Source organism: Diospyros lotus, chromosome 13, assembly GCF_014633365.1.
Source record: "Diospyros lotus cultivar Yz01 chromosome 13, ASM1463336v1, whole genome shotgun sequence".
NCBI classification, from domain to species: domain Eukaryota; kingdom Viridiplantae; phylum Streptophyta; class Magnoliopsida; order Ericales; family Ebenaceae; genus Diospyros; species Diospyros lotus.
The window spans coordinates 2,661,028-2,685,091 of record NC_068350.1 but is presented as its reverse complement, the minus strand read 5'-3'; the positions used below and the strand labels follow the sequence as shown (position 1 = coordinate 2,685,091).

The 24,064-nt window shown below is 37.2% G+C and overlaps 1 protein-coding gene across 6 annotated transcripts; it reads right to left on the bottom strand.

The window, feature by feature from the left end:
- Window positions 1-10: 10 nt before the first annotated feature.
- Window positions 11-21,330, bottom strand: LOC127789019 (transcription factor BHLH094-like). 6 transcript variants are annotated; one of them, XM_052317753.1, is made up of 7 exons: window positions 20,812-21,328; window positions 20,212-20,406; window positions 19,963-20,028; window positions 4,357-4,425; window positions 4,195-4,266; window positions 3,439-3,566; window positions 11-38 (listed from the first exon to the last, which is right to left on the bottom strand). In XM_052317753.1, the coding sequence occupies exons 1-7, from the start codon at window positions 21,127-21,129 to the stop codon at window positions 26-28; spliced, it is 861 nt and encodes a 286-aa protein (XP_052173713.1). In that variant the 5' UTR covers window positions 21,130-21,328; the 3' UTR covers window positions 11-25. The 6 variants fall into 6 exon arrangements, 5 of the variants coding, with proteins under 5 accessions (XP_052173713.1, XP_052173714.1, XP_052173712.1 ...); XR_008020478.1 differs by lacking the exon at window positions 11-38 and adding an exon at window positions 1,491-1,687 and having other exon boundaries at window positions 3,439-3,583; window positions 20,812-21,329; XM_052317754.1 differs by lacking the exon at window positions 11-38 and adding an exon at window positions 1,491-1,687 and having other exon boundaries at window positions 4,363-4,425; window positions 20,812-21,330.
- Window positions 21,331-24,064: the final 2,734 nt, after the last annotated feature.

The following is a 24,064-nucleotide window of genomic DNA, read 5'->3' as shown; positions in this document are numbered from 1 at the left end:
ATACTTTACAGCTGAAATTCTTAATTTAATGAAATCTCCTGAATCATAGAGTGCGTGGATCAGCCGCACCCGGGCCTATGATGCACGGAACGGGTGGTGATGCTGTTTCCGAACATTTTTTGCATTAAAATATTAAAAAATACTAACAATTTTTTTTTTGTAGTTTTTATAATTTTAAAATTATTTTGTAATATTAAAAAATATAATAAATGTATTTTCGTCCAAAAAAATTAGAGAGAAAGAAAATTCTGTCTTTAATCAATTCTACTTTTAAATTGAATAATTATTTTTTAAATTTTTATATTAAAATTTATATTTATAAAAAAAATTATATTTCTTATTTACATATCTCTTCACAACTTTATGTTTTTTATTTTTTTTTAAATATCATTTTTTTCATTTTCATTTTATATCATATTTATTTTTTATTTTCGCTTCTATACAATTGAACTGACTACAATCACAGTGAAATGGTCGTTTGAAAGTGTTAGTAAAAAATTTTATTATATTTATTTTAGTTCATTAATTTTATTTTTGTTGAAAAATAATTAAAAATATTATTTGATTTTATCATGAGCTATTAAAAAAATAAAACTGAAAAATGAAAATATTGTTTAATTTTCTGAATCCATGTTCAACACTAAAATTATGTTGTGGGTAAAGAAATTATTAATAGATCTACAATTATTCAAACATTATAATTATTAATTTTAAATTAAATATGAAAATTTTAATTAAATAATAATATAAATTTTTATTATTAATCTACCCATTGAAGTTGCTGGTGCTAACTAACGATCATAGAGAGAAAGGCCTTCTCGATTGGATGAAAAAAAAAGAGACCGTTAAAATTATTTATTTCATTCTAAAAGTTATTAAAATTTTGATAATATAATAAAAAAAATAAGCACTACTTCTATTAATCTGACATTAATATTTTATATTTATTCAAATTGCTCACAAACTATTTATATTGCCTAAATTGTTAAATTATGATTTAGGTGATTTGAAATATATAATGATTTGGTTTAGTGTTTGGTTTGAAAAATACCTTCCAAACTCCTAAACCAATCATTGCAAAACCTTAAATTGGTCGAGTTGAGTTGATTTTTAAGTATAATTTTTGATGAAACAATTCAAATCACCCAACAAATTGTGTTGGATAATATTTAGGTGGAAAGGAAAGCATTTTTTAAATTACATGGAAAACAAAAACCATCTTCCCTGAATAGAGTTTTCTATGAAAAAGAGTAAAAAACAAGTTTTAATGGTTGTATTATAGAATTTAATTTTATAGAAAATATAATGTGTCAAACACCTAAGATATAATTTAATTCCTTGAATGGAACATTTTTCATGTTATCAAACACACCCTATAATAGTTAAATTAAGCTTTGGACCCTCAAACACACTAATATAAAATTTACCAATCACGCATCTATTGCATTTTGCCATAAACTCAACGTAAGTCTAAACTCAAAATCCAAAAAAACCTAAATATAACTTTTAATTGTGAAATAAAATGTCACTTACATACCATATTATCAAGGATTAATATAACCATTAAAAATTAGTCAGTTCTGTAAATTTCACTAACAGAACATCACAAAAGTTAAGCTTATTTAACCTCAAATTTTACTAGGCCAAGATTAGTCTCGGATACAAAGGTCATCCCCAACGTCGCAATCTACAAACCACTCCAAAAATAGTGTAGACAAATTAGTCATTTAATAATAAATAACCAATAATACCTCTTTTATAATTTAATATAGAAAGAGTTAAATGTAAGATAATATTATTTAATCAAATCACTATTTTATCTCATCTTTTAACATCTCATGATTATACAATCTTAATATCAAATGGGCAATTAGGGAATTGTGAGTTTTCAATAAATTAAAAAATACAATAAATAGCGTGTTGGCCTTCTCCTTATTTGGCCAACCTCATATTTATAGGATACTTTCACCCCCAATCAAAATTCTATTGAAAACACTTAAACTCGTAGACCTATAATATATAGAATCACCCCAATAATATTTGTAGGGTTATTAACCAAACTCGCTACTAAACTATGAATTTAGGTGGTCACCAGCTAAAACCAATTTGACAGTTGCCAGAAAGAATATAAAGAGCTACTTCAAATCCATTTATAGAACTTTTTTTGGGTCTTAAATGGGCTAGAAAGAGGCATTCTCTGTGGGCGGGATCCCAAGGAAAATCAACCCAACCATTGCATAGGCAGGGTGTGCATTTGGTTGTATCATCAAATCGATTAAATTATTAAAATTAAATAGAATTCACTGAATAAACGCTAAAAACAGAAAATTGAAAAAAAAAATCAAATTGACCTAAAGAATAGAAAAAAAAATACTGAAATTTTGGGGAAAAAAATAATGTCATTTTTTAATATTTTAGTTACTTCAATTATTTTAATTTTTTCAATATAGAGACCCATCCGAATCGAAATAACTGAAATACTTAAATTTAGAAATCGAATTGAATCAAAATAAAGATTGGATCGAACTAAATTGCTAATTTTAACTGATTAAATTCGATTATTTCAATTTAACAGAAATGTTAAACTAAATTTCAAGAGCAAATGGCTGAGAATTATATAACCAAACAATAGCATTGAAAATTTAAATTTTGAAAATCAAAAGATAACATCAAATGACCTTGTCTCAACTCCACCTAAGAAGGTGCCATTTAATATTCTTCTATTTTTTGGATTCAGCTCTAGGATGGATTTAGAACTAAATCCGAGCACTTTCTAGCAAAAGTGCATTGAAACAAAAATTTTAAAATATAAAATTATAAATTTCAAATGCAAGTATCTGTATTAGAAGAGGATTTCTGCCAGTCCATTTTCAGTCTTTATGTATTTCCAAAATCATATAGCTACCATGCAACATCTAACACCATTCTCTTGCAATCCGTACATTGATATGTATAGCAGTACCTAATTGAAAGACTCACCCAAACCCATCCCGGATTTTACATCATCTGCAGGACAGATACTTTGGAAAAATGAAGTTATCATCTAGCATACAGAAATTAGAATCTTGTTGCATGAACCTTCTTGACCTATGCAATATAGCTTAACCCACCACTCAGACGCAAATGTGTCCAGTTTGCAATTCTAAACAGGCAATTTTTCAACAGAAACTCTGCTCTTATAGTAGAACAGAGAAAGACCAAGCTGCCAATGTAACATGTAAGGTAAAAAAAATAAAGAAAGAAAAAAGGAAAAGAAAAGACATTTTATAACACCCACGAAATGGAGATGTTCATAAATGAATTATATGGCAGCAATCACAGCTCCATGACTGATGTGTAGAAGAAATGAGGTGCGTCCTTGATTCAAGACAAATGGGTATGATAGTGGCCATGAATGAAGATTTATTAACAATTTATGAAGGTTATTAATTGACTTACGTTGCTCTTCTTTCAAAGCCGCCGCCAATCTGCATCCGTAGCCATTCTGGTGATGAAGCCCTGCCGTAGTCCCCAGTTACTTGTGAACCAAACTCCATTGCGGCTATGTCAAAAGTTTGTTGACCAAACTGAAATGCAGTATCAGCTTATTATGACAATTAGTGTGTTGAAGACCACAGAGAGAAAAGAGGAGCAAAAACAAAAAAATGCATAAAAAATGGGGAAAAAAGATGAGATCAACAACCAATATCTATATTCAATTGTCCAAATCCAAATAAGTCTGAACAGTTCTAAGGTATGCATTTACTCACATAACCCAATCAACTTACGAATTCAAATTGATTAAAGAGCTAAAAATTTGAATATTCTCAAGATTTCTCTCTCTAAATAATAAGACTAGACATATAAGGGCCTTATTTTATAGAAAATAAGGCCATATATAAAAATGATTGGCTATTTAGAATTTACATAGTTGACCCTGCATAATAACTCTTTATCTCCACCACATGACAAGACCAAAATAGAAAAAAAGAAACAAATCTACACCATATATATAAATTTGTGCCTGCTAAAAATGAATTAAACTTAATCAGAAGCTACCTTAAGGTGCACATAACTGCTTGCAGTAGTAGGGTAGGCTGAGTAAGAACCAATACAAAATTATAAAATGAAAAATAGCTGATGTTTGACAGGCAAGAAAAAAAAAATCTGATGTTCCTTAATAAACCTAGGCAGAAATGGAACTTTTGAACTTACATCTTTTGATGGAAATCCTTCAATGGCAGGGTTCATTCTTGAATTGACTGCTTCAAGCTTCATTGACAAGAACTACGGCAACCACAAATTGTCCAAGTCCAAATTCAATATCTCAAATTTAATAGTAGAGTATAGTATGGTAGTCAAAAGAAGCATGTGTACCTCAACCTGATGCTGTAGTGACTGGATATAATTAATTATTTCATCAAGAACTGAAGCCTTGCCAATGACCTGAATCCAAATAAACCTTATCAGAAACAGAACAACAACAACAACAATAAATCAAGCCTCCTTAGCAAGTGCACATCCTCAAGTTCGAACAGGAAAAAAAAAAAAAAAAAAACAGACAAGGGACTTCGTCCCACCATTATGCACCAATTAGCTCCCATACAAATTAGGTAAAATCAATTAATTAGCCTAGGTGAAATTGATGCATGTTAATGTAGGTGCTCTAGACCCAATCAGATTGGGCATGTTGTACACTAACAATTGTAATCATATTTATTATTGAATAAGGAGTTATTCAATCTCACAAAAAAATCGTTCTATTAGTTTCTTGTTATTATTGTAATAACCGAATGAAATTAAATAGAAGTCCATATGATGTATACTGTGATTAATCTATAAAGATGTGAGATGATGCATTATAGTTTATAAACATCATTAAACGTCTCAAGTCGTAGCAATATCAAGAATGGACATTGACAATTGCGGTAAGACTTGTATGTGCTATGTTTTTACTATGTGATAGTGTAGAAATGGAAATATTTTTTTGATATAGAATATTGTTTGTATTTTTAGAAGCTATGTATATTTTGTGTATATTCCTCTTTTCTTTTGTATTATTCTCTTCCTCTATAAAGAGAAAAGATAATCAACATATTATGTATCTTAAGAAATAAAGAAATACCTAGTTTATATGGTATCAGAGCGGGAATTAGGGATTAAATCACAGTCGTCCACTGTGAAACCCTAACTTCTTTTATTCCTCTGCTTACCCAATATCTGTCGCCGCCTTTACACTGGTCGCCAGTCATCACTCATCCTCAGGCCGCTGCCGCCCTTACACCGGTCGCCGCCTCTGCGATCCGACATCCCTGTCGTTGTCGCCTCCACAGTCATTGTCGTTCTCCAGTGGGATTCTCACCTCTGGAATGGTCGCGGCTTCCTAGCCCCTCACGAAAGTCGGCCTCCATTCATCGGACTTGTCGCTGCTCTTGTTGCCTCGGCATCGCAAATCAGAAGCCGCTCTTGTTCGCACATCAAATCCGCTCCCATCCACCGTTCAACGTCATCCTTGGTCGCCGTTCGTGAGCCACCCATGTTCGCACATCAAAGTCGCTCCCATCCCCTGAAGCGCCCAGATCAGTTATTGTTCAGATTGGGCATTTAGATCCAAGCGCCCAGATCGTGGGTCACTACTGGTTCGCCCAGATCCGTGGGTCACTACTGGGTCCAGATCCGTGGGTCACAACTGCTGTGTCCAGATCTGATTGTTCTGCTGCCTCCACGAAGTGTAATACTCTGATCTGATTGTTTAGCCGCCATGACCGATTCTGCATCTTCAGTTACTCCGACCCAACAATCCTAGTCCTCTCAAGACCAATTTTGAGTTCCTCGAAGCTCCTCCGACTCGTATCCGGTACAGATTACAACCATTCGTCTCAATGGTACCAATTTCCTATGTTGATCGCAATCTGTTCGTATGCACATTCAAGGTCAAGGAAAGATTGGCTATTTAACTAGCGCCACATCAACCCCAGATAGTAAAGACCCACTGTATAACATGTGGGATGCTGAGAATTCAATGGTGATGACGTGGCTTGTAAACTCCATGGAGGAAGAGATAAGTTCGAATTATATGTGCTTCTCAATAGCAAAGGAACTATGGGATGAAGTCACTGCCATGTATTCCGATTTGGGGAATCAATCCCAAATCTACGAGCTCAACTTGAAGTTTGGTGAGATTCGACAAGGTAGTGATACTGTCACCATATACTTTAATTCTTTAAAGCGTATATGGCAGGACTTGGATCTCTTCAACACATATGAGTGGAAGAACTCAGACGATTGCAAACATTATCAGAAAATGGTTGATGCTAATCAGGTGTTTAAGTTTCTCGCTGGACTCAATGTTGAGTATGATGAAGTCTGTGGGAGGATAGTTGGTAGAAATCCACTCCCGTCTCTAAGTGAAGCTTTTTATGAAGTTCGGCGTGAAGAAAGCTGAAGACTAGTTATGTTGGGTAAGAAGAAGAGTGGTGAATGTGGGTTATCTGAAAATATGGCGCTCGTGACTACTGATGCTAATGCTGGTGGACGGCATATTGCGGGTCAAGGAAAGGCAGAAGAAAAGCCTCGTGTTTGGTGTGATCATTGCAATAAACCACACCATACTCGGGAGACCTGTTGGGTGCTTCATGGCAAACCAGCTAATTGGAAACCTAAATCGAAGCGATCCCAACCTATTGCCCATGAAGCTGATGTAGGACCATTGAACAAATAGCAACTTGATCAACTTCTGCGACTGCTAAAGCCTAATCTGTCTCCTGGTACACCCAATTGTTCATTGGCCTATTCAGGTAGAAATTCATTTTCCTTGTCTAGTTCATTCCAATCTGTTCCATGGATCATTGATTCAAGAGCATCTGATCATATGACTGGTTTATCGCATCTATTCAACTCATATATTCCTTGTGCTGGTAATGACAAAATTAGAATAGCCGATGGTAGTCTTTCACTTATTATAGGTAAAGGTCTCATTAAACTCTATGATAGTATTGATCTTTACTCAGTACTCCATGTTCCTAAACTCGCCTGCAATCTTCTATCTGTTAGTAAACTCTCCAAAGACTCTAACAGTCGTGTTATCTTTCTTGACTCCTATTGCATTTTTCAGGACCAGAACTCGGGGAAGACGATTGGCAGTGCTAGAGAAATAAACGGACTCTACTATTTGAATGGGGATGTCTTGTGTAATAAAAAAGCTCACGGGCTGAGTGGTACTAGTTCTATTTCTGTTTTTAATCAAATAATGCAATGGCATCTTAGGCTAGGCCATCCCAGTTTTCCTTACTTGAAATATTTATTTCCTACGTTGTTCAAATGAGTGGATCCTTCTATATTTCAATGCGAGAGTTGTCATTTATCCAAATATCATCGTGTTAAATTTCATCCAAAACCCTATTGTCCTTCAAAACCATTCTATTTGATACACAGTGATGTTTGGGGCCCTTCTAAGGTCTCTACTTTGTCTAGCAAAAAATGGTTTGTTACTTTTATTGATGATCATACTCGAGTTTGTTAGATTTACTTACTTACAAAAAAATCAGATGTGTCTAGAACTTTCAAGGATTTTTTCCACATGATTGAAGCTCAATTTAACACAAAAATCTGTATTCTTCAATTTGATAATGGCACTGAATATTTTAATGAATCCTTGGGGGGGGGGGGGGGTTTAAAAGAAAAAGGGATTTTACATCAAGCCACTTGTTAAGAAACTCCCCAACAAAATGGTATTGCTGAACGAAAAAATCGACACCTCCTAGAGGTTGCCAGGGCCATCATGTTTTCTATGAATGTCCCTCAATATCTCTGGGGTGATGCAATTTTAACTGCTTCATATCTCATCAATCGTATGCCCACTCGTGTTTTACAATTTCAAACTCCCTTATACTCTTTAAAACAACTCTTTCCTCTATGCCGCATATATTCTAAGTTACCCTTAAAAGTTTTTGGATGCACTTGTTTCGTTTATGTCTCTCAAATATTTCGTTCCAAATTAGATCCCACAGCTGAAAAATGTGTCTTTCTGGGCTATGCACCAAATAAGAAAGGGTACAAATGCTTTAATCCTGTCACCAAAAAAACTTATATCAGTATGGATGTGTCTTTCCTCAAAACTCAACCTTACTTTACCACAAATCATTTTCAGGGGGAGCATATTGAGAAAGAAGATAATTTTTTGAATTGTAATGTTGAGAAGGATAATTCCTTGAAACTCTATAACCCTTGTCCTACCATGATTGGTACTCCCATCCACTCTGATAAACAACTCAAGGATATAAATGTTCCAAACGTTATGGAACAGGGTGTGTCTGGTTCACAGGTGCCTAGCATGATGGGATTGGAACCAGGGGGAGAATTACCACAAACGGATCAAAATATTCCAAAACCGAAACTTCAGTTTTATACAAGAAGGCAAACCCTGAAGAATACTCCGAATATTCCTCTAACAATTGAACAATCGACGTCTCCAAATGATGGGTCTTCTAACAGTACTTCTTCTTCTCATGGTAACTCTAAACTCACTCCCTCAGATTATTCTTCATTTGACGTATCCGATCTTAATATCCCTATTGCTACTAGGAAAAGAGTGAGATCTTGTACCAAACACCCAATTGCCAAATACCTATCATACCAAAAATTGTCTAATTATCATAAGGCATTTCTTTCAAATATTTCTAGCCTGCATGTCCCAAAAACAATTCAGGATGCCCTTGGTGACCCAGATTGGAAGTTAGCAGTCCAGGAGGAAATGAGTGCTCTTAGAAAGAATAGAACTTGGGAGATTGTGAACAAACCAGAAGACAAAACAACGGTAGGCTGTAAGTGGGTATTTAATAAAATGTAAGACAGATGGGAGCATAGAAAGATACAAAGCAAGGCTGGTTGCTAAGGGATTCACCCAAACATACGGCATCAACTATCAAGAAACATTTGGTCCAGTAGCTAAAATAAACTCCATTCGAGTTCTCCTCTCATTTGTAGTGAATTTCGATTGGCCACTTCACCAATTTGATGTAAAGAATGCATTCCTAAATGGTGATTTAGAAGAAGAAGTGTTAATGGATCTCCCACCAGGATTCGAGAAGAGTCTCGGTACAAACAAGATATGTCGTTTAAAAAAATCCTTGTATGGTCTAAAACAGTCTCTAAGAGCATGGTTTGAAAGATTTGTAAAGGCGGTGAAAAGCTATGGCTACATTCAGAGTCAAGCAGATCACACACTGTTCTTCAAACATGCTAGTGACGGTAAGAAAGCAATTTTAATTGTCTATGTGGATGATATAATAATGACTGGTGATGATAAGGGAGAGATTGAAGAGCTTAAAAGGAGATTAGCTCATGAGTTCGAGATCAAGGACTTGGGTCCTCTTAAGTATTTTCTTGGGATGGAGTTTGCAAGATCTAAGGAGGGGATCTTCGTCAACCAACTTAAGTATATCCTGGACTTACTTAGTGAAACATGAATGCTTGGGTGTAAGGTAGCTGAAACTCCCATAGAATCCAACTTAAAACTTCAACCTGTTGAGGCCAAGAATGTGGTAGAAAGGGAGAAATATCAAGGCTTGTGGGTAGACTTATCTATCTATCCCATACTCGTCTAGACATAGCCTTTGTTGTAAGTCAATTTATGTACTCACCTGGTTCACAACATTTTGAAGCTACCTACAGAATTCTGCGGTACTTAAAGGGAACTCCTGGGAAGGGTCTACTTTTTAAAAAACGTGGATACTTTCATATAGAGGCTTTTACAGATGCAGACTGGGTAGGCAGTGTAACTGACAGAAGATCTACATCAGGGTACTGCACCTTTGTGGGAGGCAATCTTGTTACTTGGAGGAGTAAGGAACAAAATGTGGTGGCCAGAAGCAGTGCTGAAGCTGAATTTCATGCAGTTGCCCATGGTATTTGTGAGGTTATGTGGATAAAGAGGCTTCTATCAGACTTGAGGGTCTCTACTTCTCTACCAGCTAAAGTTTACTGTGATAATAAAGCTGTTATTTCTATTGCCCATAATCTAGTTCTCCATTACAGGACAAAGCATGTAGAGGTGGATAACCACTTTATCAAAGAAAAAAATGATAATGGAGTAATTTGTATGCCCTACATTCCAACAGTTGACCAAGTGGCTGATATTCTTACAAAGGGATTACACAAAACTCAGTTTGAGAAACTTATGAGCAAGCTTGCCATGGAAGATATCTTAAAACCAGCTTGAGGGGGAGTGTAGAAATAGAAGTATTTTTTTGATATAGAATATTGTTTGTATTTTTAGAAGCTATGTATATTCTGTGTATATTCCTCTTTTCTTTTGTATTATTCTCTTCCTCTATAAAGAGAAAAGAGAATCAACATATTATGTATCTTAAGAAATAAAGAAATACCTAGTTTATAGATAGCAATGGGGGTCTCACACCCATAGGCATGGGAATGCCTAGATAAGTACATAGGTGACCAATGTTGGAAAACGTGTCACTGGACATGACTCGCCATGAGAATCCATTTTGATTATATATTGATGGTATTCTTATACGAGATGGGTGTAACTAATCCTTGGACCTGAGGTTGTCATGGTCATCTCATAAGAAGACCGATATGCTTTGACATCGTTTCGATGGGTCTAAACAAAGGCTACACGTGGGTGATCGTTGGACATATCGTGAGGCTTATGGAAATGGGTGCATAACCAATACGGGACTCGTCTATCCCTTGATAGAGGATGATGTGATGATGTGTCTAAGGCGCCTTCAGTGGATATTCACTTTAAATCTATGGCCATGGTGAAAGAGATCAATAAGGAGTTATTGATTCACTTTTTATTAAGTGAAGATATCTAGATGACAAAAAAAAAACTCATGTGATTATAATCAAGTAACACATTGCCAGACTTGAGATCACATAAGATACATTGACGAGAGGATCGAATTATACGGTAACCATGCTCGTGAAAGGTTATTTGTGGATTATGAATCCTTCTGAATAATTGGGTAGGCATGATGCTTTGCTAGAGGCCAATCTTGTCTTATGTGTTCATACCGACACATTGCCAACATATTCGAAAGCCTAATGAGTCATGTGTAATAGGCACGGTCCCTAGCTTAAACCAGGAGAGCGGACGTACAGTTAAGTGGAACACTTCGACAAGAAGTTATGCCGTCGTAGGTTCTCACGGAAAAAGAACAAATAGACGTAATGATGTCGATATGACAATGGGTCGTCATAATGAAAAGAGTTTTTTAAAATGACAATTGATTAAATTATGAAAGAGTTTCTAATTTAATAATTTTCTATTTGTTAGAATGACAAATAGGAAATAAAATATATTTGGACTTAAGTTAATATTTGGACTAAATTGGAGTTGGGCCAAATATTAAATTAAATATTATATTTGGACTAAATTAGATTTGAGCCAAATATTAAATATTATATTTGGGCTAAATTAGATTTAGACCAAATATTAAATAATAAATATTTGAGCTTGAATTAGATTTGTGCTAAATATTTTATAAATGGATTGGGGTTATTTAATTATATTTCTAGTTGGACTAGGATAAGCCCACTTAAGATTCTAGTTTAACTAGGATTAATGGGCTAGCCCAATCAATTAGGGTTTAAGAAATCCTAGGATGTTTTCTTTATAAATATTCATTTATGAGTTGCCCAAAATTAATGGTTGGTTGTGTAGTATTTCAAGAGTTGAAAAACGAATGCCATTAACTCTTTCCGTTTCTTTTTGGCATTGATTTGAAACGTGGGAGTTCTTTTTCGCCCATACACAAGCCGCAAAAAAGAGAAGGAGCTAGCACTCCTATTCCGCTCTCCTTGCCAACGGACGCATGCCGCGCATCACGAGTTAGAGGCTGGATGCTTGGACGGCTCGAATCCGCGAACGACTCGAAAATCTAAATGTTAGATTTATTTTATTTGTATGTGAATGATTTAATTTCGACGTTGATCCAATCGCTGGGATTGCGGTAAGATTCAAAATTTTTGAACTACGTTACTTGTCCCGTAGCGATCTTGTTTTACTTTCAACTGCAAACTATGGCAAGCGGTCAACTCATGATGTTGGTATGCGCACATGCAGGAACTTGTATTTTAGACAGTGACTGGACTAGGTTCAACAATTTTATGCTCAAATAAACCATGCTCTGATGTTTGCTTTTGAAAAGCAAAGCAACGTGTTTATACATTTGAAATTTTCAGTTTCACACAGCAAAAAAGAAAATTCATCATTTTCTTTCTGGAAGGGGGATTAGCATTTTTAAAATTCTATAAAAATGCTGAGAAGCATGCATCTCCCACAAACAAAATCCACCACCCTTCTGTCTTTGGCTTCCACAGGATGTCTCTAGAGTTGTTAAGAATGCTAAAAGAGATCAAAATTTTATGCAAGAAGCTTAAGACAATATTATAACTTATGTCCTCATATCAAGATCCTACCTAAAATATTTGACCAAATTCTGATCCCTCAACACCCCCCCTTCCCGAGCAGGGCTGCTAGATGCATATTTCAATCTCATCTAGTGCAATAAGGTTACAACAAATCTATTTGAGGAGGATCATTTTAGCTAGTACTCATCTGCTTAAATTACAGTCTATTTAATCAGAGAAGGGAATTGACCAAGCACACAATTTATTATGTTGCATATGAACTCTTCTTTTGTTTATGGCAAGAAATATGATGAAAAAGCCAGGTCAAACAGCAAAAAGATATTGCAAGCCAAAAAGATGAAACATTTCCTTGTATAATCAACTCAAATAAACTTTTTCTTTTGGTAACTAGTTGGGTTGAATTAGATTTTCATCTTTAGTCATTCCACTCCATTAAGTGCCATGCTTGAGGTTGCACCTCAATCTACCCTTTTTTTTTCTTTCAAATTGCAGTCACAGTTAATTTATTGGCATTCTTCATCCCCTAATATTACTTAAAATGCAGATTTTGTTACTATTTATTAGGGTGCTTCCTAGACTTTGTCTTAGATGCCCAAGTCATCTTAATTATTTTCAGCTCAGTCTATCTCAATAGAAGCCGCCGAGCCCTATTGTATTTGTCTCACTGTTTCATCGATTACTAACATTATCTCTGCCCTAGTAATCAAAAAGGAAAAAGAACAATGCATGTTGAAACATCAAACCACAACTGGAACTTCCAAATGTTGAAATTACTCATGCTCTCCTTGTTATTCTGTTAAAATCTCTCTTAAAGCTGGCAAACCATAGACAAAGTAAAGATTTCTTAGGTTTTACAATGAAAGAAAAGGATTCGATCAAGTATCTCAATTCAAAGGAGAAGAGCAAAGTTCTTGCCCTTAAACACCCCCCCCCCCCTAAAAAAAAAAAAAAAGTTATCACCATGCAACTTAACTAATATGACAAATGAGAACCTCATAATAACTACAAGAGGGAGGTTTTTGGCATTCTAAATGTAATAAAGGGGTATCTTGATTTTGACAGAATAAATGTGTCACGCAGGCAGTTTACCAAGAGAAATTTTAATTTTTTGCTTCTAAATGTAAGTTCCCTCTAGCTGTAGCCTTAGGCGCTAGTGGGAGCAGTAGGTTGGTTAGAATCAAGCTGTTACACGGTTAAGGAAGAGGGTCCATCTGTCAGGGAATGATTCCCCAAACGTCCTTATATAGGACCCTTCCGTGCAGTGTAAAGCCATGCAAAAACAATCAAGAATATTCTCTTCCAGCTCTCTTTCTCACACTCTCTCTTCCTCTGTCTCTCTCGTCTATCTCTCTCTCTAATTCCTTGCTATCTCCTTCACAATTCTCTCGAAATTGTGGTAAACACAACCACCGTCCAGCGGGTTGTGACACATTAGTATCAGAGCACTGTTCTAGTCAGTGGGTGAGAAGGATTATCGATGGCTGAGGGGACGCGTATGAAGAACTTTGAAACACAGTTGCAGCAAACTGGGGTGGTCGTGGCGGAATGTCAAAGTAAGATGGAGCAATTGGAGCTGGGTACGACTCGGAATCAGGAGGCGATCCTTGCTCTGGATCGCCGAGTGGAGAGTGCCATGGATGGAATGGAAAAGAGGTTGGACGAGTCCATTACACGGGTACGGGAGGAACTAAGCTGCACAAATGCAGCAATACATGGCCATGTTAGGCCGACAACAACCGATAAAGCTAGCACCTGACTTCCCTCCGAGAGAAGGGATAGAGCTGGTTGAGAACTGGAAATACATGAGGAGGAGCTTAATCAGGGTGGCAGAGAAGAAGGAATACTGGGAAGAGGGCCAGCAGGCCCGATAAACATGATCCATAAGGGTTCCCTCTCCCTAAGATGGACATTCCAGTGTTCGAAGGGATTAACCCACGATGGTGGATAAGGAAATGTGAAAGGTTGTTCGAAAGGGATAACATTCTAGAGCCGCAGAAGGTGCCGCTGGCAGCAGGCTACTTCAATGAGGAGGTCGATGCTTGGTATCAAGGAGTCATACGGCTAAAGAGAAACCTAACGTGGGGGGAGTTCACGGAGGCTCTATGTGGAAGGTTTGGAGAAAAAAGTATAGTCGACATTGTGGAAGAGTTCAACAAGCTTAAACAGTTAGGAAGTGTAGAGATGTACCAGAAACGCTTCGAGGAGCTGAGATCTTACATGATCCAATACAACCCCTACCTCACCGAAGCCTATTTTGTATCAAGTTACTTGAGTGGCCTCAATAACGAATTGAGGCCAATGGTTAAGGTGCTTAGACCCCAAATTGTAGCTCAAGCATCAGAAGATGCTCGGCTACAAAAGCTAGCAGTAGAGGCCTTGTTAAAGAGGCAAAGGCAGCAGACAAGGGGAATGGTGGCAGGAACCCAAAATAGGGTAGGGAGGTATTTGAATCGAGAAGAAGGCAAGGGTACCATCAGGGTAAGAGGAGTTGTGGGTCAAAGCACAGCACCCTTAGGAGATTCGTTGAGGGAGCAAAGAAGATTGGCAGGACTATGCTTCCGATGTGGAGACAAGTACCACCCGGGCCAGCCTTGCAAGAGGCAGATTCTGCTGTTAGAAGGGAATGAAGGAAGTGACCAGGAGGTGGAGGAAGAGATAGATGGGGATGAAGGGGCATGGAAGACAATGGAGAAATATCCATTCATGCCCTGAAGGGGGTGGCCAATAACAAAATTATTAAGGTAGGAGGACAAGCTAATGGGAGTACTCTAATGATTATGATCGATAGTGGGAGTGCCCACAGTTTTATTGATGAGCACACGACAAGGAGGCTAAATTATCAGCTGACAGGGACGCCACCCTTAAGTGTGACAATGGCCAATGGCCAGAAGGTGTTAAGTACTTCGGCCTGCAATAGGTTTTCGTGGGAAATGCAAGGAGAGAAATTTGTAACCGATTTAAGGCTACTGTAGTTGGGAGGCTGCGATATGGTCTTGGGGGTGGATTGGATGAAAGGAGTAAGCCCTATTAGTTTTGATTTTAACCGCATGGAAGTATCCTTCGAGAAGGAGGGTAAAAGAATGACCATCAAGAGCGGAAAAAAAGCTGGGGTGTGCAAGCTGATGTCTGGGAAAGTTCTGAGGAGAGTCATGAAGGGGAAGTGGGTTCAATGGGCACAACTCTTTTCAATAGTGACCACAGAAGACGCACCCGAGGAACAAGGAGAGCTGGGGCAGTATTACCTAACAGTCAGCAACCGGGAGGAGCCCCCTGATTAGGTAACACACTTGGCTTTACTTGATGAATTATTGGTGAAATATGAGGACCTCTTTGCAGAACCAAGATCCCTACCTCCTAACCGACTGTTTAACCATTCTATTACCCTCAAGCCAAATACAGAACCAGTTAATATTCGAGCCTACCGATACCCACCTATCCAAAAGAATGAGATTGAGAGGATGGTTAGGGATATGTTCCAATAATCCATTATCAAACCAAGCCAAAGCCCCTTTGCTTCACTTGTTTTGTTAGTGAAAAAGAAGGATGGAACATGGCGATTTTGTGTAGACTACCGCCACTTGAATTCCATCACAATCAAGGATAAATTTCCCATACCCTTGGTGGAAGATCTTTTAGACGAACTCCACAATGTCAAGTTCTTTTCCAAGCTTGATTTACGCTCGGGTTATCATCAAATTAGGATGAAACCTGAGGATACTCCTAAAACTGCATTCAAAACCCACCATGGCCACTTTGAATTTCTGGTAATGCCATTTGGGCTTACCAATGCCCCAACCACCTTTCAATCACTCATGAACCGCATCTTTGAGCCCCACTTGCGGAAATTCATCTTAGTTTTCTTTGATGACATCCTTATCTATAGCTCCACCTTCGAACAACACTTATTGCACTTGCAAACCACCCTAGACATCCTCCAGTCCCACCAATTATTCATTAAGAAATCCAAATGTGAGTTTGGTCAATGGCAGGTGGAGTATTTGGGGCACATAATCTCTAAGGGAAAGGTGAGCACTGATCCTAGGAAGATCAAAGCTATGGTGTCCTGGCCGAGGCCCACAACTGTGAGGGCCCTAAGGGGATTTCTTGGGCTAACAGGCTATTATCGGCGGTTTGTTAAGAACTATGGGGTCATCAGCCGACCACTGACTGGGTTGCTGAAAAAGGGAGAGTTTCATTGGGGTCCCAAGGTAGAAAAGGCATTCAACGAGGTGAATGAGGCCATGAGCAGGGTGCTTAAGTTGAAGCTGCCATATTTTGAGAAGCCTTTTACCCTGGAAACCGATGCATGTGGCACTGGCATTAGGGCAGTGCTGGCACAAGAAGGAAGGGCAATTGCCTTCCTAAGCCAAGTGTTAGGCCTTAGACATTCTGGGTTAAGCATCTATGAGAAGGAATTTTTGGCAGTCCTAATGGCCGTGGATTGATGGAGGCATTACTTGGAAAGGGGGCGATTCATCATCAAAACAAATCACGAAAGCCTGAAATACCTTTTGCAGCAAAGACTTCAAACGCAGCTACAGCGCAAGGGAATGTCTAAGCTCATGGGATTAGATTACATGATACAGTACAGAAAAGGTAAAGAAAACATAGCTGTGGATGCCCTCTCTCGGTGCCATGAAGAGGGAAGCATTGCAGCAGTCACAGTAGTGACTCCACAGTGGTACGAGGAAGTGATCAACAGCTATGGGAACGACCAAAGAATCACAGCCTTGCTGGAGAAACTGACTGTGAGGCAAGAAGATGTGGAGGGGTATACTCTGAAAGAAGGAATGCTGAGGTATCAAGGACGAATAGTGATCGGGAATCGGGCTAAGCTAAAAAGAAAAATCATGCAGGCCTTGCATGAGTCACCTTTAGGAGGCCATTCCAGCGAACAAAATACATATGTAAGGGTTAAGGGGATATTCTACTGGCCAAGAATGAAGGCGGAGGTAAAAGAGTTTGTGAAGAGTTGTGATGTTTGCAAAAGGTGCAAAACGGAGCGAGTACCCTACCCCGGACTGCTGCAACCCCTCCCCATTCCGGATCAAGCCTAGTCAAGTGTGTCAATGGATTTCGGGCTTACCCAGATCAGAGGGGAAGGACAGTGTTCTGGTGGTGGTGGATAAGTTCACTAAATTCGCCTACTTCATCAAGTTATCCCATCCTTATACGGCTCAAGAGGTGGCGAGAGTTTTCCTGGATCATGTGATCTAGCTGCACGGGGTTCCTCAGAATATAGTCTCCGATAGGGATAGCATTTTCACCAGCCTATTTTGGCAGGAGTTGATGAAATCTCTAGGAACAAACCTAAGGTTGTCCACGGTATACCACCCCCAAACGGACGACTAAACTGAGAGGGTGAATCAATGCCTCGAGACCTATCTAAGGTGCATATGCCTATTACGACCCAAGGAATGGCATAGGTGGTTGTCCTTGGCATAGTGGTGGTATAACACCACCCGACATTCAGCTATTAGAATAACCCCTTTCGAAGCTTTGTTCGGATACAAACCACCAGTGCCACCAACAATAGGAGGAGGATCAGACGCAGCCACAGTAGAAGAGTACTTACAGAAAAAGAGATAAGTGACTAGGCAACTGAAACAAGAGCTGGCCTCCACCCAGCACCGCATGAAGCAATACGTGGACAGGAAGATGACAGAAAGGGAGTTTAAGGTCGGGGAGAAAGTGTATCTAAGATTGAAACAGCCACACCTGAGATCACTGACACAAGGGAAAGCTACTAAGCTCAGCCCCAGGTACTTCGGGCCTTTCTCTATAACTAACAAGGTGGGAAAAGTGGCACATCGATTGCAATTACCATCCGACACCCACATCCACCCTGTATTTCATGTTTCGCTATTGAAGAAGTCAATTGGGGGGCAGCCAACAAGTGCCACGCTGCCACCTTTGCCTAAGGAAAGTGAACAAGCTGTAGAACCAGAAGCCATACTCGAGAGACGAGTGATCCAGCAAGGAGGGGTGCCTTTAATCCAAGTCTTGGTCAAATGGCAAGAGAGTACTAAGGAAGGAAACACATGGGAATATCTCCGTGAACTGCTTCAGAAATTTCCTCGCGCGATGAGCCTAATCAATCTTCCTTGAGGACAAGGAAGCATTCAAGAGGGGAGCAGTTTCACACAGGCAGTTTACCAAGACAAATTTTAATTTTTTGCTTCTAAATGTAAGTTCCCTCCAGCTGTAGCCTTAGGCGCTAGTGGGAGCAATAGGTTGGTTAGAATCAAGCTGTTACACGGTTAAGGAAGAGGGCCCATCTGCCAGGGAATGATTCCCCACAAAATGTCCTTATATAGGACCCTTCCGTGCAGTGTAAGGCATGCAAAAACAATCAAGAATATTCTCTTCCAGCGCTCTCTCTCGCTTTCTCTCTCTTCCTCTGTCTCTCTCGTCTATCTCTCTCTCTAATTCTTTGCTATCTCCTTCGCAATTCTCTCGGAATTGTGGTAAACACAACTACCATCCAGCAGGTTGTGACAAAATGTAATATACACTTATGTTGCATGGCACTTCAATCATGCAACATAAGCGGGTACTCTATTGTCTTGAAGAGAAAACATTGTGGCACAACATTTTGCATGAACATTCCAATAAAATTGCTTTTGCACCTCCCCTGGAGCCCTGTTAAGCACGAGGCTTGTCAGATTATAGTTTGCCCTCTTCAGCAGGTTAATTAATGGTCAATTTCATGCAAAGTGTCTAGTAGCTTGGTTGATTTGAGTTAGGAATGACAATGGCTAGGGTATGAAATGTGCCTGTATCAATCCTACTGCAACTCAAATAGGAAACATTTTCCAAGCTCCATCCATGCCAGCATGATGTTTTGCCCAAAAATCTTTTACTCGTTTTATTATTATTGTTGTTATTACTACAACTCATATTCATCCTGTTTAAATTAACGAGTTTCCTTTACAGTTTTGAGACAGGTGTTTAATAATAATAAGAAACTCGTAAAATTGTGAAAAATAAAAAATTAGGGGTTTGACAATTTCATACATGTTTAAGTTTTTTTACCAGAATACATTACTATACCAATTAAATTAACCGATTCCAATATATATGTGGATTTGAATTGATTATTTAAAACTAATAAAAAGTAGTAAAATTATAATAAATTTTAATGTTGTATAAAAGGGATATTTTGCTCTTACAAATAAAATATCAAGGAAATAAAAAAAGCATTTAATGGAGTCGGGTCAGGAAAGGAATGTTATACTCAACTCCAACCTTAGCCTACACCAAGTTCTACTAAAATATTTCACAAACTCTTCCACACCCATACATACTAGCCCTTATTGTGTGGTTGTGTTTCAGGTCAAAAACTCACATTCTTGAGTCAACTTGTCAATCCTAATTTCAGCAGTTAGAATTAATACCTTAACATAAGATTCAGATTCATGCTAGAAATAAATAAATAAACTCTTAAGTCTTAAAGTAACAGCAAAGGAGCTCTCAAATTTTTTAGCACAAATAAACCTTTGAGCTTTTCTTTTTTCTTTTGATAAATAGCGAACCTTTAAAACATTAATTTTCGAAGATGAAGTTTTGAGAAAAGTGAATAACCACCTTATTACAACCAGGAACCAGATCTTGTAGAATTTTCATTCTCTCGCTAATCTTTTCTCTTCTAGCCTGCCCACCAAACAACTTCAATTAGAAAAACTAGCAGTATCTTACTTCTCCACCAATTCTGAAAATAATAATGCAATTATCGTCAATAGGAAGTTCTTTTGACTTGTCTATATAAACCAAAGTCGTCATGGTTTGGTACTTCCAGAAAATTTTTGAGAGTTAATAGAAAGAAAGATGGATTACTCTCTCTGCTAGACTGTGGCTATCAGTAGCTTGGCCCCTTCTTGCCCGTACATGGATGTAATCTTGCTTAGGTGGCTCAGGTGGTTTCGTTTTCAGTTCTGCAGGCTTGCTTGAACTTGCTTCCACTCCAGCTTCAGGATCAAGGTTCTCGTGTCTAGATCCCCCTGTCCTAATGCGTTTGCCTTCACAATCATTCTGTTCAGTTCAACGAAAATCGTGGCCGTTAAGACATTATCCAATAGAATATAATGAGGTGAAACCGAGAAATTAGACGCTATAAACAATCCAGATCACAATACAGGTTCGCTCTGATAATTGCCCAAAATTTCACATTGACGACCGATCATCTCAAAGTCGTCTAAGATCATTTAGAAGCCAAAAATAACAAACAGAGGTATCACATTACAGAGCGTACTATTCAGACCACAAATGCCGATATAATATATAATAAACGGACTACGGGACCAGAACAAAAATGAAGAAGAAAACAGCTAGTAAATAATCAATAGCAACAAAGCTAACTACACAGAAAAGCAAACAGGAAATACCCAAGTACATAATATGCATGTGTGTACATTCCAAGTTAAATGCATGAAGTACCATGCCACTGGCAGCGCTTGTCGGTACAGCTTTAGCAGACTCATCCTCGGAAACCGAATCACGCCGCTTCCTGGAACAGCCCCTCTGTGCTCCTCCCTGATCCAGAACCATCGGATCACCGGCGGAAACTTCTCGATTCACACACGGACTCTCCACGGATCGATCACGCGACCTTTGCGCAAACTGCACCTTCCTCAACTCCAATCCAGCGCCGGCCTCACAGCCACTGGCCGGAAACGGCCAGATCTCCGCCAGATTGTACGGCGCCACTCTCGCTGCCTGAAATGCGCCGTCGTAGATCATAACCGGCGGATCCATCTCAACTCTATCTCAATTACTCGAAGTCCATTCATGAATTAGATTTCAAAATCTCTATGGATTCAAACAACACCTTTAGTTCAGTGGATTAACCCCGAAACGTGTACTTGAAAGTCGACGCGAGAGAGAGAGAGAGAGAGGGGAGCCTGAGAGGTCTCGACTCTCGATGGTTGAAATGAAGTGACTTCTGAGTGAGGTTTTCTCGGAGGGTCCAGACTCCAGTCTAATCATCAAGAGCTGTGACTCGCAAAATAATGATATTTGCTCAATTATATTATTTTTTATGATATTTATATATTCACATATTATAATTTATAAAATATTTAGATATATAAGTATAGTATATCAATAAATAAGTATTAAATTGATCTTAAAATTTACACGGAAAGATCATAGCAAGAGATTAACAAATGTTAACAATTGTTTTACTATGATAGTATCGTAGGTGTGACGCACTCCGATAATTACTATCCTTGTGATAGATAAATATAATTGAGTTATTTAATAATTAATTAGTGTAGGTCTTAGAAAAATAATTGACTTCGCTTTTGTTTGATTTTGCTTTTCTTTTAAAATATACATATATATACGTACACTTTTTTGTTTTTGTTTACATGTTCTATATATATTAATATATATACGTCCAATTTATGTCACAATGTCCAACGGGCCTCTCGCAGTTGTATGTGGCCTACAAATTTTGGCTTATGGGCTTTAGCTTGGCAGGCCCAGAATATTGGAGCTGACTTTTGGGAGATTTGTTCGCTGCGTAGAATAGAAGCCCAATCATTCGTCGAATTTATACATGATAAAAAGTATAGTGCTTTGTTAAAAAAATTTTAGAGCCACGTAGACTTACAGAATAGAGGTTAAAAGACTAAAATATTTTCATTTACACTGCACTGTACTTTTTTTAATGCAATATGAGTGAGAACATTTTATTTTTTAAATTCTCATTCTGTAAGTCTGTTTGTTAATTTGTTTGGTCATATAAAAGAACTCGTGTGTCGTTGTGACCATTTTCTAATTTTCTTATTCTTCTTCTTGGAAATTGTTATTGAATAAAGGTTCAAAGCAATCTAAATTAAAGATTTACTAGCTTACTCAATCTATCAAAAGAATCATCTAGGTGGTTTGATTCTGAACTCAATACAATTTATATAAGTATCAAATTAGGCACCAAAGTAAGTCTACCATGACTCACCCAATTCATCTAATAAATCAAATATACCATTGTCATGGAAATTTTTCGAACCACCTCTTATGGACCAGACTTTACCAAGTAGGCTGACCCAATCTCTCGAAGTCCAATGGGCCTAAAGCCAATGACACCTCAGTAAAGTCGCAAATCGCTAAAATCCAAGCTCTGACAAAGAGAATAAGTGAGCTTTCAACGAGGCCTTTAGCTCGATCAGCTCGCAGGACAAAAATGCCACGTAATAACCCGAGGCAAAGCCCTCTTACCTTATCTGGAGTAAATCACATATCAAATAATGCGAAATCTATTCCTGATTTTGTGGAACTGATAAGGAAAAATTATCTATGTGATATTATTCTTCTATATTTAAAAGTCATTCAAGTTGTAAACACCCCACTTTATAAAATAGAGGTCAAAAACGACTGTACATACATGATCAATTGCATACTGTTACTCAACTGAAATTATTAGATAATAGTCATGGAGTATGCATCATTCTGACCGAACAACGTAAAAAATTCTATTGCATATTGCTTGTTATTTGTGCTATTTATTTATTCTCTTTGCATTCATATTTGTCCTATTAGTGCGGACCGACAAATTACAGTTGACTAGTTTCGAACGTCGACAACCATACTTATTTTTTAGTTCGCTTAATAAAAACATAATATCTCATGATTTAAATATAGCATTTATTACATATTTATTACATCATTACTATATCATTACTAAATATAATAACTGACTTAAGAATTGAATAATTTATTGGGATACTATATTCCACCCTATTTTTTTTTTTTTTTCTAGAAATAATAAGTTTAGACAAACTTAACTTTGTGGATTATGGAATCAAAAATAATTTGAAAAGTAAAGGTGTTCAAAATCCCATTTAGGCTCTAGCTAGTTTAGTTTGGTCCAGGACTTGTCCAAGTTTGAAAACTATTTGTAGTTCATATAATATTATTATTTATTATTAATATGCATATGATAATTTAAATATGTATATAATATAAGTACATTATTTTTAATTTTTATATAAAGAAAATTTAAAGACCAGTTATAATCTAATTGTATTGCTCCATCTTTAGTATGAGAATTTTAAGAATTCTAGCATTAAAATCGAATAAACACTAAAAAAAAAACCAAAGAGAAATATAAATTTTTTATGGTTGAAGGTTTCATTTTAAAATATTTAACTAAGATAAATTGTTCATAGGAAAAATTAGAACATGACATTTATGTACAAGAATACTTATTATATTTTCTCAAATATTACGGATGTTGTTTATATTTATGTTAAATTTTAAAAATATTAAACACATATATACATAGTGACTAAGGGCAGAATAATATATGTTTGAGGGTGGGCAATTGCTTCTGTTAAAATTTTAAAATTGCCCTTGACCTCTTTGATGCTATGCATATAAATTATTATATTTTTAAATGTTTGTCATAACTAAAACAAAAAAAAAAATGACAATTAATTAATGTCAAACAAATTTAAAATATAGATTTGATAATTTTGCTTTCTGACTTAAAATTTTGACTTCGACACTAGTAGTGATTGAGAGGGTCGAAGATTAAAAAGTGAGTTGCATACTAAACATTTTTCTTATGGCTAGATCCAATCTTTCGATCCATGCAGAAAGAAAAAAAAATTTCATGCCCCCAGGGTGTAAATCAACTAGCAAAGGAAGAATCGTTGGGGCGTTATTTTTTGAGCTTTTAGGTTTCGTG

What these genes read in the sequence shown, in the direction of transcription:
- LOC127789019 (XM_052317752.1), bottom strand. Translation starts at nt 21,129, where the DNA reads ATGGATCCGCCGGTTATGATCTACGACGGCGCATTTCAGGCAGCGAGA. An exon ending in GCCACAGTCTAGCAGAGAGA is followed by an intron (nt 20,029 to 20,211) that starts GTAATCCATCTT and finishes TTTGGTGGGCAG; the next exon opens with GCTAGAAGAGAAAAGATTAG. An exon ending in AAGGATTTCCATCAAAAGAT is followed by an intron (nt 3,567 to 4,194) that starts GTAAGTTCAAAA and finishes ACTGCATTTCAG; the next exon opens with TTTGGTCAACAAACTTTTGA.